The 17,235-nt window shown below is 44.7% G+C and overlaps 1 protein-coding gene across 2 annotated transcripts in view; it reads right to left on the reverse strand.

Moving 5' to 3' along the window:
• LOC309415201 (WD repeat-containing protein 7) overlaps nucleotides 1-17,235 on the reverse strand; it is a gene marked incomplete at both ends in the record, with an annotated part of 132,723 nt that overhangs the window by 15,784 nt on the left and 99,704 nt on the right. For both annotated transcript variants that reach the window (XM_082012652.1, XM_082012651.1), the window contains one exon: nucleotides 11,968-12,067. In XM_082012652.1, coding sequence (XP_081868778.1) covers nucleotides 11,968-12,067 — 100 coding nt within the window. The remainder of the gene's footprint in view (nucleotides 1-11,967; nucleotides 12,068-17,235) is intronic.

Below are 17,235 nucleotides of genomic sequence, written 5' to 3' on the forward strand. Positions count from 1 at the left end.
TGCGTGCCTGGAGGACGGCACGATGGCCCTCGCCTTGCAGCCTAGCGGCTTCCCTTCCCGCCCCCGGTGAGAACAGGAGTTTGGCCTAGGAAATTAAAAGGTTACACTCAGTAATTATCTTTTACCTGCAATTTGAAGATGTGTTTCTACTAACAAGTTTTCCTCCCTCACCTGAACTTGTCAGTGTGACAGTGCCAGGAAATGCACTTACAGGTTCAGATTGCAGGATAGCTATCTTTCCACCTTTAAAATCCCATATGTGAGAACAGTGGCTTTTATTCGGTAATCAAAGTTAACTAAAACAAGCCATCAGACATCAGCAAGTAGTCATTCCAAATATAATTCTGCCTTATATAAGAATAAAAATTTGCAAAGGCATGTAGGTACTGAAATAAAATAATACTATGCACAATTCAGTTACTGCTTGGACTGCTGAAGCTCTGACTTTAATTCTGCAGTGAGCCAAATAAAGGACCCTGGACCAAACAGTATTGATTCTAGCCAGCGTTTAAAAGCATCTTTTGCTTTGAAATAAACCGAACCAAAACCCAGGCTCCTCTTTAATCTTCCAGTGCAAACGATGGAGTTTTTAGGTACAAAAGCTCGTAGCTGCATCATCTGCAGATTCCCCCCGGGGAAGCGCCCTGAGGCAGCGAAGCAAAGTGGGTCCCTGCTGATCCCGCAGAGGGGACCGGGCGCTCCCCCGGCTACTCACCCTCTGCCGGCCCCACGGACACTCGCCCGGGCAGGAGCAAGCGCCAGGGTGAGGGAGTCATTACAGAGGAAAACACCTAAAGAAGGAGATACGACTCAGCTAAATGAACCATTTGTTTTCATGACAAGCCCGTTGTGCATCCAGTACTACGGGTGTACAGCAGGTTTACACCAAGCACGGCTCACTTCAGTATCAGTTACGAGTATTTCTATGAAATGCAGTTCTAAATATCTATGACGAAAACCAAGATTTAATCAATGAAAATAGAATATTTTATAGCTTTCTTGACTATACTGTGTGCTTTTCGCTGCATGCTCTTTACCAAGCCATCCTCTGCTCACAGGGAACACAGACCCGAGTGCAAGTCCCAGCTGGTGTCCAGACCCCGGGAACCCCTCAGCGTACGCGTAACCGTATCAGTAACAGCAATGACATTGGCTTACGCAGGTTTCTTTACAGGAGACAAAGTTTTCGTAAATTACACATCAAAATATACAGCCACATATACAACCCTATATCATCTATAGCTCAGTGCTGGTGAGGAGTTTCTGTTTTCAGAGGGAATTCTCCATGCTTCCAAGACTGGAGCCCCCAGCCAACAGGAACGCATGGACAGGCAGGCAAAATACCCAGGCTGAAGACAACAGCCAAAAATCCCCTAAAAATGAGAACAGTGCTGGAGGTACGCTGATATTTTCCCGTAAAATTCGTGGACGTGTGCGGTTTGCGCCCTCCTGGAGGGAAGAGCCCAAGACGTCTGTTCTGGAAGAGGCTCCACCTCCTACGCTGGTTAAGGGGCCCAGAAGCTGGAACAGCGGCGGGCAGCTTCAGCTCTCACGCGCTAACGAAGTCTTCTGATTAGTGACTCTGTAAGGGCCAGTCCCTCGTTATATACCCCCCCACATTCCCAAAGGAAAAGAAAAGGTATCAAATAGCTTGTATGTATGGGTTAATTGGGGGATTTTGGACCAGACACTGTTACCCAGCAGGAATTTACCTGACGTAACTTTAAATAGAAATAATGACATTGACCCCAATTTTCTGGGCTCCACGTAGAGCCAATGAGAGAAACTGATATTCGAAAGCCTCATGCTGGAGCTCATGCACCCCTCTGTGGCAGATACCTTACACAAGCTAAATGAAATGCCCGCTGCTTACGGGCACAATGAGGAAAAGCCCCCACTGAAAGAATGTAGCTGAGTTAATGCCTGTGGATTATCATGATCATAATTAATGAATAATGACATTAAATCTGTTTGGGCTATAAAACAGTGTTAAAGACTCCAATGAGCAACATATTATTAATCAAACTTTCAGACATTAATATTTTCACATCATTTCAAAGTCAGTAACAATCATGTATCCTAAAATCTAGTTACCTGAAATACATATTTCTACAGTCTGATCATACTGATTCAGTGTCCAATTTGAAAAAAAAAAGTAGCAGAGTATCATTCTTTTTCTGTATTACTGCACCTCTAAATACAGGAATTTCAACTGTGTTATGCAAAATATTAACAATTCCTTGTAAATTTAACACGAACCTTTAATTGTGTCCAACCTGCTGAGACTGCTTCTAGTCTAGCAAAAATGACTATGCACTTTTCCCCCTCATATTCTTAATAAACGTACTTATTAAGAATAAATAAGAAAAGAAAGCAGCACGTCTCCTGGGTCATGACTTTGTACAGTATGGAAGTCACTTCAGAAAACCTCAAAACTGTCAGTTTGTAAAATCAATGGAAAAAATGACGTCTGGAATGGGAAGCCTAATTCAGCCACACCGGCAGCGGCAGGAGCAGACTGCAGCGGCATCAATGAGCTGCAATGTGGCACGTTTATCATTAGATAATCACTCCCCCAGAGGATTAGCAGCACACAGATGAACCTTGTGCCACACAACACACTTGGGGTGTCATTAGCTCATGATAACCCCGCTCCCTGCCATCTCCTATTGCTTAATTAGGGGTTACAAAGGTTATAATAGGACTAAAAGAACTTGGGCGAAGAGAACTTGCAACGAGTGATACCTTAATCAATGCAAAACCGGGGGCTGCACATGTGTAGTCAACCCAGGCGTAGATGGGAGACCACAAGCATGCGTTGTGTTTTACATCAATGAGCTAAAACTTCGGGAGAATGAAGAAATCTAGGCACATGCTATGCCTTGTTTTTCCTTGACAAATTTAAATGTTTTCAAGTAGCATTTTGCCCAATTCAAATGCCATGGATAAATAAAAAAAGAATGATTTTAGGGTACCAGCTCACCTGAAATAAATTATCAACTACATCCGAAGCAGAAGAAACAAGATCTCCGCAGAAGCGTGCTAAGCTACACACGCCTTCAAGAAACTTCATCGTGACTGCAAAATTACAAATCCCCTTGGCGTAAGGGCTTTGTTTTTGGTTAAAAATTGCCAGCCGTGCTGGACTGGCGCGTTCTGCGCGGAGCACTGCGGCGGCGAGGCTGCACCGCGCGTCTCCTGCTATGTTTTGTAAACAAAGGCCACATTTGCAGATGGAGCAGCCACAGACCCGCTGCACTCAGAACTGTTTTCCAATTCACCGTGAAACATCAATTATCTTTATCAAATAACAGTATCTCATCTCAGTCCATTATCAAGATGGAGTCTTATTTTAGCTGGACTGCAGCCCTATCTGTATATCAAGGCTGGCCGCAGTGCCAGAGTGAGTGAAAGGCTGTGAAATAATCAATAATCATCATCAAATTGTGGTCGACAGGTTGTGAGGTTGGAAGTTTTTGATGAAACCTCAACCTTTTTTTGCGCAGCTGATAAAGCTTAACCTTCGCAATACCTGATAACTATGACACGGTTAAAGGCGGCTCTGCGTACGCTTAAAAGCTGTGGCTGCTCGGAACCCCGCTGGCATCGCTCGGCTGAAGTGGGCAGCGCCCTCGTGCCATCAAACACCCCTCCGGTACCGAGCAAGCCGGCGGGCACAGAACCGCCGCAACCGCGGTTCGGGGATTTTTATACACACACCCTCGTCTTCCAGGAAGGGAGAGCCACGCTCGGTCCTAAAGCCGTACCGGTAAAAGGCCAGCCTAAAAAGGACAACCTGTGCATAACGACGAACAGGAACATGAGAAAAATTGCCAGCAAGTATTTGTCTATTTAAATGGAGGTAGCTTTCTGTTACCCAGAATAAAAGCAGGATGAGATCACGCAGACAAAGGGAAAAAAAAGTATAAAAACATACATGCATTAGGCTAACGGCGTAGCAGCCTTTCTGTTAAAGTTGTTATTCAGCTCTGCTCTTATGATAATTTCTTTTCAAAATGGAATTAAGGCACAGAATAAGGTTGTAAACATTTTGTACCGGGTTTTCAGTTTTGAGCATAAGATCTGCAACCTGAATATAACTTCCCTGTGAAGAATGGAGAGGTGATCCAGCCATACATTTTCCCTTTTAGCTATCCATCAGTTTCTCTAGAAATAGGAATTTGAGAAAAAGTCACATGAACAAGCAGAATGGGAATTTCAAGCAGAATGAACGTCTCTAATTTTCTGGGCTGCAACAGCGTTTAGGTAGAGCACAGAAAGGGTACCAGACAAAGCACACGTAAGCACAAAGTCACCACGGCGTTTATATTCGCTACCTTAAACACACGCGCACGCAAACCAAGCCAGACCAAGCCCTCCACCTTGACCTGCTTTCTCGGCTCTCAAGGCAGCTGTGGAAGTTCACTGCTGGTCAGGCTGAGCAAGTAACACAGAGGCTGTCTGGCCTTTTGATTAGGCAGCTGGAAAGCCTTCATAAAACTTCCACAAATGCTGTAGGATCTGGCAATACCTTTCAGCATTATCACTGAAAAACTAGTCCTAAACCTCCAGGCCACCACAAGATGCGCGATGGAACGAGCCAGCCCTCACGCTGCCTTACTCACGAGAGCGTCCCAGCTCTTCCCCAGCGAAATCCAACCAGAAGGGCCGGCCGTGCTGAGCGCCGGCTGTGCCGAGCGCCAGCCGCATGCAGGACACCCTTGCCAAAGGTAAGCCGCACCACGAGGTGGGGCAGGAGAAAGAAGGTCCTCCACGAGCTCACAGCCCTGTAGACTCTTCTCCCATCATGGAGGGATGGACCTCATGGAGGTTCTTGAGCTCTGCAGCTGGGTGAAGTTTTTGCCCACCTCAGCTGCAAGAGAGGCAGCTACCCTGTCTGCCAACCCAGAACTGCAGCTCCGCTCAAAACCAGCCACTTGGACCCCGAATGAAAAAAAAAAAAAAAAAAAAATTACCCTTTGGGGCCTCAGGCTTATGAAAACTGATGTGAAACCAATAACCAGTTCGGAATATATTCGCATTTCAATTCAGCAAGTTATTGTCAAAACACCGTATCTGTCGTCCCTTTCCTACAGTGAATCTCTGGTACATTGTTTAGCCCATTTCAAGGTCTCAGTCTCAACCTCTACGAGACACATGAAGACCCTGGAAGACTAAAATGATAATTAATGTCTATTTCCTGGCAAAACCGGAACAGATATGCAAGATTAAAGGCTTATGTATACCCACTGCCAGGTATTTTCAGATTCTGGCTTAAAACTGCTGCATTTTCTCTCCAGACAAAAGAATAAATTGCAATAGAATAATTTGCTTTTCCAAATAAAAGACTTAACAAATAAGATGTGCACCGATAATTGTAGCCAAATGTAGGAGCTTTGAGCGAAGCGGCCAAAGAGCTCATGGCTGGTTAACACAGACTCCCACCAAATGTTAGAAAAACAAGGATGTTCCAGGGAAAAGAAGAAAGCTTATGGTATGAGTTGTACATTAAAGAACAAAGAAAGAGACCTGAACAATTACAGGCTTACCTACCTGATGTAAATCTCCCCAAATGAAGGCATGTTTCATATTAAATTTATACTAATGAAACATTTATATAAATGTAATATAAACATCGTCAACAATGCAGTTTTATAGAAAAGCGGTGGTATCAAGCTAGCTTTCTGAAATGCACGGTTCTGATGATGAAAGTCAAAACCCTGATGTGGCAAGACTTCTGAAAGATGCTTGGTGCAGTCTTATACATTCCTGTGAGAAAGGAAAATGATACGTAACGAACAGGTTGGCTGTTAGATGGATTAAATATTGGTTAATCGATGTGGCTTGGAATGCAGCTGTACACAGAAAAACTGCTGAGTTGGTGCATTTCTCCTGGAGCCCCATAAGGGCCTGCCCTAACCTAAAAGCCATGCAAAAGCTGCTGCTGATGGAGCTTGAGAACACCGAGAGGGTTTGGGGTTGGGGAGGAAAAACCCGAAGGGCACAATCCTTGAGAGCATCCTGGGCTGGCTGGGCCTGCCAGCACCCCTCCAGCCCGGGGGAGCCTCACCAGTTTGGTTTATCAAGCACGATGGCGGGACTTTGCCCACCGCCTGCAGCACTCAACATGTGGAAAATAAATTCACAATTTCTTACGCAAACTAATAGTTAAATGTAAAACAGGACAGAAGTTGAAGCTAAAGGAAAGTCAAACTAGAAAGAAAATACAGCTTTAATAATGAAATAGTTAACTACTGAAACAAATTATGATGATTCTGGCAGATTTTCCACTACTGGAAAATTTAAGATTAAGAAGAGATGATCTTCTGAAGATATCTATTGCCCAGCGACGCCAGATTTAAGCGCCCCGTCCCATGCAGGAGGTCAGACCTGATGATGGCAGAGACCCCTCCTCACTCCCTGCTTCCCTCCGCCCAGGAGCCGCCAGTCATCAGCTCCCTCCATTTACAATTTTGCTTTCCTGAGAGAGACATCACCCGTGACGAATACACACTGAACTGCTGAATGCCGCTCCGGAGACCGTCGATGTCACTCTGACAGATGGGGCACCAGGCACTATTAAAAAATAAAAGAATCTGCTCTTCCAGGGAACTTGGGTCCTCCCTGGGTGCGGAGGGGCTCAGCATCTCCCCAGCGGCTGCTCCGCACGCCGCCGGCCCGGGAAATCCTCCCACAGAGCCTTTACCTCCCACCGGCTGTCCCAGCATACCGTGTTTTTGAAGGACTTAAAAATATTCTGTTCACAAAACTGACAGCAACAGAAAATGCTAAATGGATCCAACAGCAGATATTGTATGAAAATACGCCAAAGTTTAGCCAGTATTTTAAACAATTCTAATTTAAGCTTCAGAACAGAGTTCCTAGGGCAGTTTAATACCAGAAAATGGCTTAGTGTGGAACAGTTCTGTTTATGGAAAAAACAAAGAAACCCCTCCATAGCGGCAGTTCATAGTAATTATCTAAAGCACAGTGTAAAATAACGTTAGTGTGAAAGACAAAACTATTGCAAAAGAGTCCTCCCCATAAGCTCTGCCAAAATATGGCTATTTAATAGTAAATTATCGCATAAAGAATTTGAAAAAAGCTGGTAACTTATTAACTAAAACAAAGCAGCTAAACTGCTTAATATTTCTATTTGTCATAATTATTTTGGAACCTATTATCAAAGCATTTAAAATGTTAAGAGCAATCTCAACATTTTGTATCATTTTGCTTTTCCTAACAAATGGGGTGTTTTTTCCTTCCTTAAAAATCTCACGAATTCTTTTGATTATTTAAACATTTCAAAGGCCGTGCTGGCAGAGCCTCACGCAGCCTTTCCGCGAGGTCTGCAGTAACGAAGCGCAACCAAACGAGCCCCCGCCCCTGCAAGCCCCCCGCCGCCGCGCAGGACGCAGCTCGAGCGCGGGGTACGGGTCCCCTGAAACGGGGTACCCAGCCAGCCCTAAGCAGCCCCAACGCCTTGCCCCGAATAGCGAAACGCTCTCCAGAAAGGCTCTTCGGGGAGATCGGTTGGCTTCCGGAGCCGCGTAGCAGCAGGATGGTGCGTTTTATTATGAGTGTCATGGAGACGGTGTGAAAAATCAAGAGCCATAGGCAGTGAGCGGCAATGGGTCAATACTGTTCACCGAGACATTGTGCAGATAATCAACAACGAGGCCCCGGGTTCTCTCTGCGCCGCAAACAGCTGAAGGGCAAATCAATACCGCCATGGGAAGGACGCTGCCCGGCTCGGCTCCCCACAACACACCGCTGCTACTGCAGGAGAACACCCCGAAACCCAACCGATTCCAGCTTCGCTTGTGTCTAACGCTGGGCGCTGGGGATACCAACTTACGCTTGGAAAGTATTAATAAATAGTTTGATAGACAAGAGAAGATGAGAAAGAACCTAATCTCTAGGTTAAATTACGGTAAAAATTCAGTAAAAGGAGATATGTATTTGGAATTCTCATGATGTAATACAAAAGGGCTGCAATTTTCATTCCGATGTAATGCTTTAAAAATAAATGAAAATCTAAACCCCCTGAAATAAGATATTTGCTTGAAAGCAAGATTAAATGTAAAAGTTTAAACATTTTAAATATTATAATTAATAAACTATCCTTAAAAAATATTAGGAAGCATTCACATGTTGATAGGCACATCTGTACAACTGCAATAATGCAAACCAAAAGCAAAATACTGAAATGCAGATAACTTTGGCTTTGAGGCAACATTTTATTGGTAGCATTAATAATCGACACCTTGTTAAGTGATACTAATACTGTAAATTTTACTGGAAAAAACCTATCGTATGTAAATGTTGATTTACTATTTGTTAAAAAAGGTGATCCTTGACATCCATCATTCTATGAATCATTAGCTGTAATTTCTCTGTCAGTATGTACACCATCTTTCTTGAAAACAGAATGAAAATGTGCTGGAACGAAAAAAAATCCCATACAAAATGTTTTTGGTACCTATTATTACAGTTTAAATGCCTCCCTTTTTTCTTCAAGCAGATCATAAAATCCCTGTCCCCAGCACCCTATTTTACCCGTAGCATGAAAATAAAGCAACCACATTTTGAGTGCATATTTAGGCCAGCAGCTGGTTCTACTGCTGATAATTGCTAGAAAATTTTCTACAAACTACGAACTGTGTTAAATCTGTGACACGATTTCATGTAACGCAAAACGCCACACTGTTCAGTGTCACGTCACTGTTCATGTCAAAAACGTGAGCCTCGACGTGCAGTTTCATCTGGCAAAATAATATTCAGAGAAAAAGCCTTTCAAAGGTCTGCTTTCGTGTGGTTTGATAGAAGGTGAGAAGGGAAAAAAGGTTTGGGGAAGCTCAGCCGTAAGACTGAAGTCAGTCTGTGTGCAGCCCAGAACATAAACGAATATTTTGCCTAAGGAGGATTAAGAAAAAGGGAGAGTACGTTACAGAGAAGGAGTTTTTAGAGTCCTCTGTTCTTTTCACCTTTCAAAACAAAGGCTGAAAGCAGGCGTTAAGGCTGCCTGTAAATAAGGCAGAAGGGTAAAAACCAAGGAGGAACCAGATATTTAAGCTAGTGGTCAACAGTGGTACAAAGACTTAATAGCCATAACTATATTGGTGTGGGAATAAAAAAAAAAAAGATTTCTAACCCTTGATATTTTAACCCATCAATATTCTGGAACAACCTTCCACTGGGCGTCGAGAAACACATGGCTTTTTCGGATAGTGCTTGCTCAGCTGTTGCAAGAGAAAAGGTGACTCCTCCTGCAGCACAACAAGCCTTCATGTCCCAAGGAGGTCCCACCTGCAATACCCACAGGTTATTTTTCTGCCCTTCTGCTTATCTCAGTTAACGTACATCCTTAACGATGAGTATAAACGGCGGGGAAGAAAGGGGAAAGCTATTCCCCCTCTTCTTATCCAGTAAGTAATTCTGATGGCCGATTACAAACAGCTTACGTGCAAGTTGTGATGGGGCAACTAATAAAAAACTTGCACGTGTATTTCAAACTTTTACTTTCAAAACACTAACGTATTTACTAACTGCAAAATTATGTTTATGGCTTCAGGGAAGGATTCGAAGAATCATCTTTTTTTAAAATAATGAATGACTATGCAATTTTTTCATAGCGTGTTTCTTGTAACATTGTTCAAGAAACATTACAAACAGAAGGGAACAGAATGAGCTTAAGGCAGACGATGGTCTGTTAGACAAACATTTTTCTTGGTAGAAATGAAGCAGCGATTAGTACAGATGGTGAAAAGGTCCCGCCAGGAGAGCGGGAGGGAGGGAGGCTGGCCAAGGGCTCTCGCGCGCTGTCCAGCGCTGGCGCCTGCTCGCCCCGTTCTCGCGCTGCGTTACAGCAGGGCCCCGATCCTCACGGGTGCTCCCCAAGTAAAGTGTTCTAATTCATGCTCGGTTTAAACAAACCAAGGCAAATAAAATATTTTGCTAAGCGGTTTGAAAGGCTTTAACCTTTTTTAAAAATGTAAACAATTAGAGCTTTTTTTCCAATTTCAAAACCTTTTCATCTACACGATCCTGAAATTATTTCACGTCTTCTGAGCAGCCTGAAAGCTGCAACTGTGAGAAATAACTTAAAAGATCAGATTTGGAACACGAAACCTGTATCCAATAGATGGCGTTGCCCCCTAATAATCATACATATGGCACTCACAAAATTTTTCTCTCATGAATAATAATAAAATCTGCCAAAGACGCTGCCCTAATTATCCCCAAAGTCCCTTCAGTCATCCCCATCTCTGCTTTCCAAGGCCTATGCGGAAGCTTTTTAAGAAAGTGTTGTGAATATTCACCAACACATCGAATTAAGTGAGCGAATCATTCGGACAATTTACTGGTAGAAATCTGGAGTTAGTTCCAGGAGCCCAAGAGAACAGCCTGCCAGCTGCCACGGAGGAGAGCGCGCTTCGGAGCCAGGGCTGGCAAGCCTCAGCTATGCACAATCCCCTTCAAACAGCTGGTGGGTATTACACAGAACCCGTTTTAAAAGAACGGAAGGCAAAAGCTGCTGTGCTCTTCACCTCTCCAACAGCGTCAGGAATTAGCTGTCAGCTTGAGATGCAAGACCTCCCAGACTCATCTGGACCTTGCACTCTCCCTTCTCAGTGCGATGATGCACACTGAACGGGATCATGGTCAGTGCCCGCTCATGGCCAGCAGATCTTCCGCTGCGTCACCACACCAGCTGCTGAATAAGTGGGCAGAGCGTCCTGCAACACACTCAGGCTCCTTGCACAGACAATCCAGGAAACGTACCGGGAAAGAGGGATACGCACGGCTCTGCAGCACGGTGCTCATCTTGGCTAGGACTCAGGACAGCAAAGATGCTCAGTGACATTGGCTATATCAATACACAGAGTTCTTGTGGACCCGTTTTATAGTTAAATTAAGAAATCATGATGCAAATGACTTAAGCTAAAACAAGATAGAGCAGTCCATATTTTCTATTTGCCTACATTGTATGGCTTTTTATAAAATAAGTCTGTCCATCTTGGCTTCCATAAACAAGACATCCATAAACAAGACTTCCAGAAACAAGACATCTTGGCTGTCTAAACAAAAAATACCAGAACATACAATGTTGTTAGCTATGAGATTTGGGAAATAAACTCCAAAATTTCAAAGCTGAAAATAAACCAGCCACGTATATCTAAGCACACGGTTCTGCCAACAGATCTAGCAGGAAGAAATCTACGCTATCTTCTCTATAATGCACATTTTGTATGGACTAAAGATTACAGCTTTTAGAAACAACAAAAAAGTATATTTACACACACACACAGAAGACGACAGATTCAAAATACAGATATTTTATCCATGCTTTACACAAAGACTATTGAAATTCAATGAGAAATAATAGCTGATCACATAGTACAAGGAATAATAAAGAACATTACCCATGAACTTTTCTGAAAAGGCAAAAGCTTGATCATATAACATTTTTAATTCCAAGCACTCATTTCAACATCAATCTTAAACACATCCTCTTCTAGGGCACTGGTAATTGGTAAGAAAATATGTATCTTATTTAACATCATAAAAGTGTAAATACCTCAAACATAAGTATCGTTGCATTTTCTAGAGAGGAGTTTTAGGAAGAAAAACCAACCCGCAGTGGATTTTCTTGACTTCTATAGTAGTTAAGTATACTGCTATAAACTCTAACTTTTAAAAATCAGATTTTTCATTTATTTCAGAGCAGGGGTACCACCTAACTTTAGGCCTTCATTATTAACCCATCTGTGGCACCCATTCAGTTCCAGTGAATGAAGACAGTAGGGCTCTATATACTTCGAGTCCTTCATTAAACTATTGATCCCCTCAGCATTATCCATAATGTTCCAGCAGCTCAGCATGTCAACTGATGCAGAGCTCACTGCTCTTTCCTTTCAATAACTTCCACACTTTATGGGGAGGAAGTCACAATGATTTATTTACCTGACATTTCCCAGTCCGGATGTCGTAGAGGGCCACTGAACCATGGCGAGCTCCCACTGCTATTCTGTGACTCCGCTCGTAATAGCTGACCATGTAGAACCTGAATTGAACATTATAACAAGTAACAGGTGAGATCTGACCTGCCTGCATGATGTTAAAATTAATTTGCAATGCCATTGGGTAATTAACATTAGAGCTAGAACAGAGATTTGATTTAAAAATCCATCAGCTGCCAGTTTTCATACTTGGCATTCAGCAAACAAAGCCAACTGATGTTTGATAAATTACCATAGAATCAGATCAGATTTATTTATTTCTATTACACAGTGTTGAACACTTCCATTGAGTTTGGGAATAATCTATGTGACAATCACCAGCTCCCTGAATGTCCACGTGCATATCTTGTTTACAGCGGAAGACCACAATAATGCTGGATGTCAAACGGTTGAACAAGACAATCTTGGCACCCTGTATGATTTCTAAGCACTTTTCCTTGAAAATCAAATGAGAAAGGATAAGGAAAAATATGCAAACTCATAAACTCTTGTTTGGCATTAGGGAGCAAAAAAAAAAAAAAAGAAAAGGAAAATTTATCAAACACTCTCTGATCTAGTAACATCCTTCAGGTGAAAAGGAACTGAGAAGAACAGAATAGTCCTTAATATTCAGGCATCACAAAATCACAGAATCATTAAGGTTGGAAAAGACCTTTAAGATCTTAAAGTCCAACCAACACCACCAAGCCCACTAAACCATGTCCCAAAGTGCCACGTCCACATTTTTTTTGAACACTTCCAGTGATGGTGACTCTACCACCTCCCTGGGCAGCCTGTGCCAATGCCTGACCACCCTCTCGGTAAAGAGATTTCTCCTAATATCCAATCTAAATCTCCCCTGGCACAGCTTGAAGCCATCTCCTCTCATTCTATCGCTACTTACTTGGGAGAAGAGACCAACACCCACCTCACCACAACCCCCTTTCAGGCAGTTGTAGAGAGCGATGAGGGCTCCCCTCAGCCTCCTCTTCTCCAGGCTGAACACCCCCAGTTCCCTCAGCCGCTCCTCATCAGACTTGTGCTCCAGACCCCTCCCCAGCTCCGTTGCCCTTCTCTGGACACGCTCCAGCACCTCAACGTCCTTCTTGGAGTGAGGGGCCCAACACTGAACACAGGATTCGAGGTGCGGCCTCGCCAGTGCCGAGTGCAGGGGCACGATCCCTGCCCTGCTCCTGCTGGCCACACCATTGCTGGTACAGGCCAGGATGCTGTTGGCCTTCTTGGCCACCTGGGCACACTGCCGGCTCATGTTCAGCCGGCTGTCAGCCAGCACCTCCAGGTCCTTTTCCCCGGGCAGCTCTCCAGCCACTCCTCCCCAAGCCTGTAGTGCTGCATGGGGTTGTTGTGACCCAAGTGCAGGACCCGGCACTTGGCCATGTTAAACCTCATACAACTGACCTTGGACCATCGATCCAGCCTGTCCAGATCCCCCTGCAAAGCCCTCCTACCCTCCAGCAGATCAACACTCCCACCCAACTTGGTGTCATCCACAAACTTACTGAGGGAGCACTCGATGCCCTCATCCAGGTCATCAATAAAGATATTGAACAAGACCGGCCCCAGAACCAAGCCCTGGGGAACACCGCTTGTGACCGGCCGCCAGCCGGATTTAGCATCATTCACCATGACTCTCTGGGCTCGGCCATCCAGCCAGTTCCTCACCCAGCGAAGAGTAAACCTGTCTAAGCCACGAGCCGCCAGTTTCTCCAGGAGAATGCTGTGGGAGATGCTGTCAAAGGCTTTACTAAAGTCCAGGTAGACAACATCCACAGCCTTTCCCTTGTCCACTAGGCGGGTCACCTGGTCATAGAAGGAGGTCAGGTTGGTCAAGCAGGACCTGCTTTTCATGAACCCATGCTGGCTGGGCCTGATCCCTTGGTTGTCCTGCACATGCCCTGTGAGCACTCTCAAGACGAACCACCCCATGGTTTTCCCCGGTACAGAGGTCAGGCTGACAGGCCTGTAGTTCCCAGGATCCTCCTTCCGGCCTTTCTTGTAGACGGGCGTCACATTGGCAAGCCTCCAGTCATCTGGGACCTCCCCTGTTAACCAGGACTGCTGATAAAAGATGGAGAACGGCTTGGCAAGCTCCTCTGCCAGCTCTCTCAGTACTCTCGGGTGGATCCCATCAGGTCCCATAGACTTGTGGGTGTCCAGGTGGCTTAGCGGGTCCTTAAATGCTTCCTCCTGGATTATGGGCGGGTTATGGTGCTCTCCATCCCCATCTTCCAGCTCAGGGGGCTGAATACCCTGTGGATACCTGGACTGGCTATTAAAGCCTGAGGCAAAGAAGGCATTAAGTACCTCAGCCTTTTCCTCATCCTTGGTGACAATGTTCCCCACCACATCCAATAAGGGATAGAGGTTCTCCTTGCCTCTCTTTTTGTTGTTAAAATATTTGTAAAAGCATTTTTTCTTATCCTTTACGACCATGGCCAGATTGAGCTCTAGCTGGGTTTTCACCTTTCTAATTTTGTCTCTGCTTGACCTAACAAGATTGTCAATTTGAATTCAAACAATTGCAAAATTCAAGGAATTTCTACACCTTGAAACACAAGAGAGTCCAATTGCTTATTTCAAATGCACTGGGAACATCATTATGTCTTTCTTCTAAAAGCAAGAGCAGACCTGTGCAAACTGCTGACTGCGTTTCCAATTCAATTTTAATTTTTACAGTTAGATTTTACTATAACAACATCTGCCAGAGATTTCCAGAATCAGTCTATAAAAATACGTTGCTGACCATATTTATGGCTTCAAACATATCTTAGAATGATCTATCTCCGTGTTTGTTAGGATTCCCAGAGTGCCACAGCAACTGCTCTCATACGGGTATTATACACTTTTTTCTGCAGAATGGCAGTCAAGAAGAAAACCAGCATGAAACATGGGTGTTAGAGAAAAAAAGAAAAAAAAAAGAAAAAAAGAAGAAAATTGCTAGTTGTTGTGCAGGAGCAAGGGCACGACTAAGTAGCTCAGATGCATTTTTGCATCCCTGTCCACCCATCCCTGAGGATGTCTGCCATGCCCATCATCCCTCCCCGGTTCACCGCTGTCAGACTCTCAGGGACCTTCCATGAAGTATCTCCCCTTGCCCTTCAATGCCTCCCCTTGCCCTTGCCCTTCCCCGTCCCCTTCTGGGGGGGTGAGTGCACAACTCCTAGTGAAGCGTGGGCAGACGTGGGGAGGCCCTCCTGAGGCAGTGCCCCCCAGCACCCCCTCCCGGGTGTCTTGGACCAGGCTCACCTGCTGCGCCTGCACAGAAGAAGGAGCTGGAGCAGAGGGACGCAGGTGAGTCCCAGCAAGACCAAAGGGAAGGCGCCGACCATGAAGGACCTGACAGCTCTGCTAGTAATTCCCAGCCCAGAGGACAAGACGAAGACAAAACCTACTCAAGGCTACACCAGTTACTTCCTTACCCTACCTGGCATGGCCAACCAATATTGCAAAGACCTTCAGGAAAGCCTACAAGCCACCAGATGTGCTATCCCACACCGCCGTGTGCCGTGGCCAGCACAGAACCCTCTCTGCCCAAAGCGTACAAGTAGGACGATGGGCAGCTTTTTAACTCTCCGTTTTCTTGGGATATGGAAGTATTTCCAGATCACATACCATCTCTGTTACTTTCTTTTGCAGCCAGCATCTGCCTCAATCGCCTTTTCATAGTCCTTCAGTCAGTGGTGGCCATACAACTTATTTATTATTGAATAATAACAATAGTTTCTCATTTATTATTAAGAAGACAAAAAGGAATGCTTAGAAAAAATCAAAAGCTGTTGATAAATAGCTCAGGACCAGGAGAGGCAGGAGCCAGTCATGAGAAAAAAGAAGAGAAAAGAGATAATGCTGCGGGCAAACAGGCACCCGCAGGGTCTACAGCCCCCCACACATGGTGAATAAGGCACGGGACGGTAGTAAGAGAGCATTCTGATTTTTCACCATTTCATGTCAAACTGCAAACACCTGCACAATTAACACGGTACCCCAGGTGAACAGGGAGGGGTCTATTTTTAAGGCTATTTTATATAACCAGCAAACTCAGGATTTTATATATAAACTTATAAAAAAAACACACACTGCTTGATCATCACAAGTAAAATGGACTACAACAGAAAGTTTATATAGAAACTGTTTTATAACCCCATTAATTCTATTGCACTACTGAATGGGCACAGTCCACTTGTCTCCTCCAATAGATTCAGAAAGAGAATATCACATACTATTATATGTAAGCAAACAGCATTTCTCTCCTTACTGCATTTAAATGCCCATTTAGACAAGAGTGCTGAGACAGTATTTTTCTTTGAAAAGAAGAATCCATCAGACTACATAACAACAGAGGGTTTGGGGAAAAAAACTTCAAGGAAATAGCTGGTTTTGAATTTAATTTTTTCGGTAATTTTTCTAAAAAAGATTACTCCTTAAACTGACATTCAGTTGTCAGCTCTTTAGCCTCATTCTTTATCTTTTAATTAGCTCAGCATTGTTACAACACATAGCTTTCAATATTTTAATCCTTTGCACCCATTTCTAAACATCTGTACAGTAGAGTTCATTAGAGAATGATGTGCCAGCATATATTTAGACTATGCTACAAACTCATTTTTACAGGCTGGTGCATCCATATCCATAGTTGGCATCTTAACAGAGACCCTGCTCCGAGTGCTGCCCGCGAGCGCTCTGCAGAGAAACTTCTGTCGCCCAAGACCTCTTCTTCCAGCTTTTGGAGGAACCCTGCTGGAAGCGACAGAATTGCGCCGCTCTTGCCGGTACCAGCTCACCCCCCACATTAAAGGAGGAGCTGTGACCGGCAGACAGCCTTCCCTCCTGCCTTTTCCAAATGAAAACCAGGTACGTAAAGAGAAAGATGATCCAGATCCCCTGTGATCTCCTCACCAGTCTCTTCCACGCGTACCTTCAGGTCCTCCGCAACGCGGGTCCCAGCCAGGCGGCACAAGGGCAACGCGCTGCCAAGGCTGCCAGCGGAGCTCAGCTGGCGCCGAGCGGTAGGCCAACCACCTGGACGCCACGCGGCAGGGCGCGGACTCGGCGTAAGCAAGCTGGGTTAACAACCCATCAGGCAAATGGTCTTTCTCCGTCCGTCACATCCAAGCAAGCACACTTGCCAGTTGGAAACGGGGCTGCTTGGGCCGGATCGCGTTTAGGCCGATACTGGAGAAGGCAGCGGCAGCACCGTTGAGGCCCACCAACT

This window comes from Phaethon aethereus, assembly GCF_964289735.1.
Source record: "Phaethon aethereus genome assembly, chromosome: W".
NCBI classification, from domain to species: domain Eukaryota; kingdom Metazoa; phylum Chordata; class Aves; order Phaethontiformes; family Phaethontidae; genus Phaethon; species Phaethon aethereus.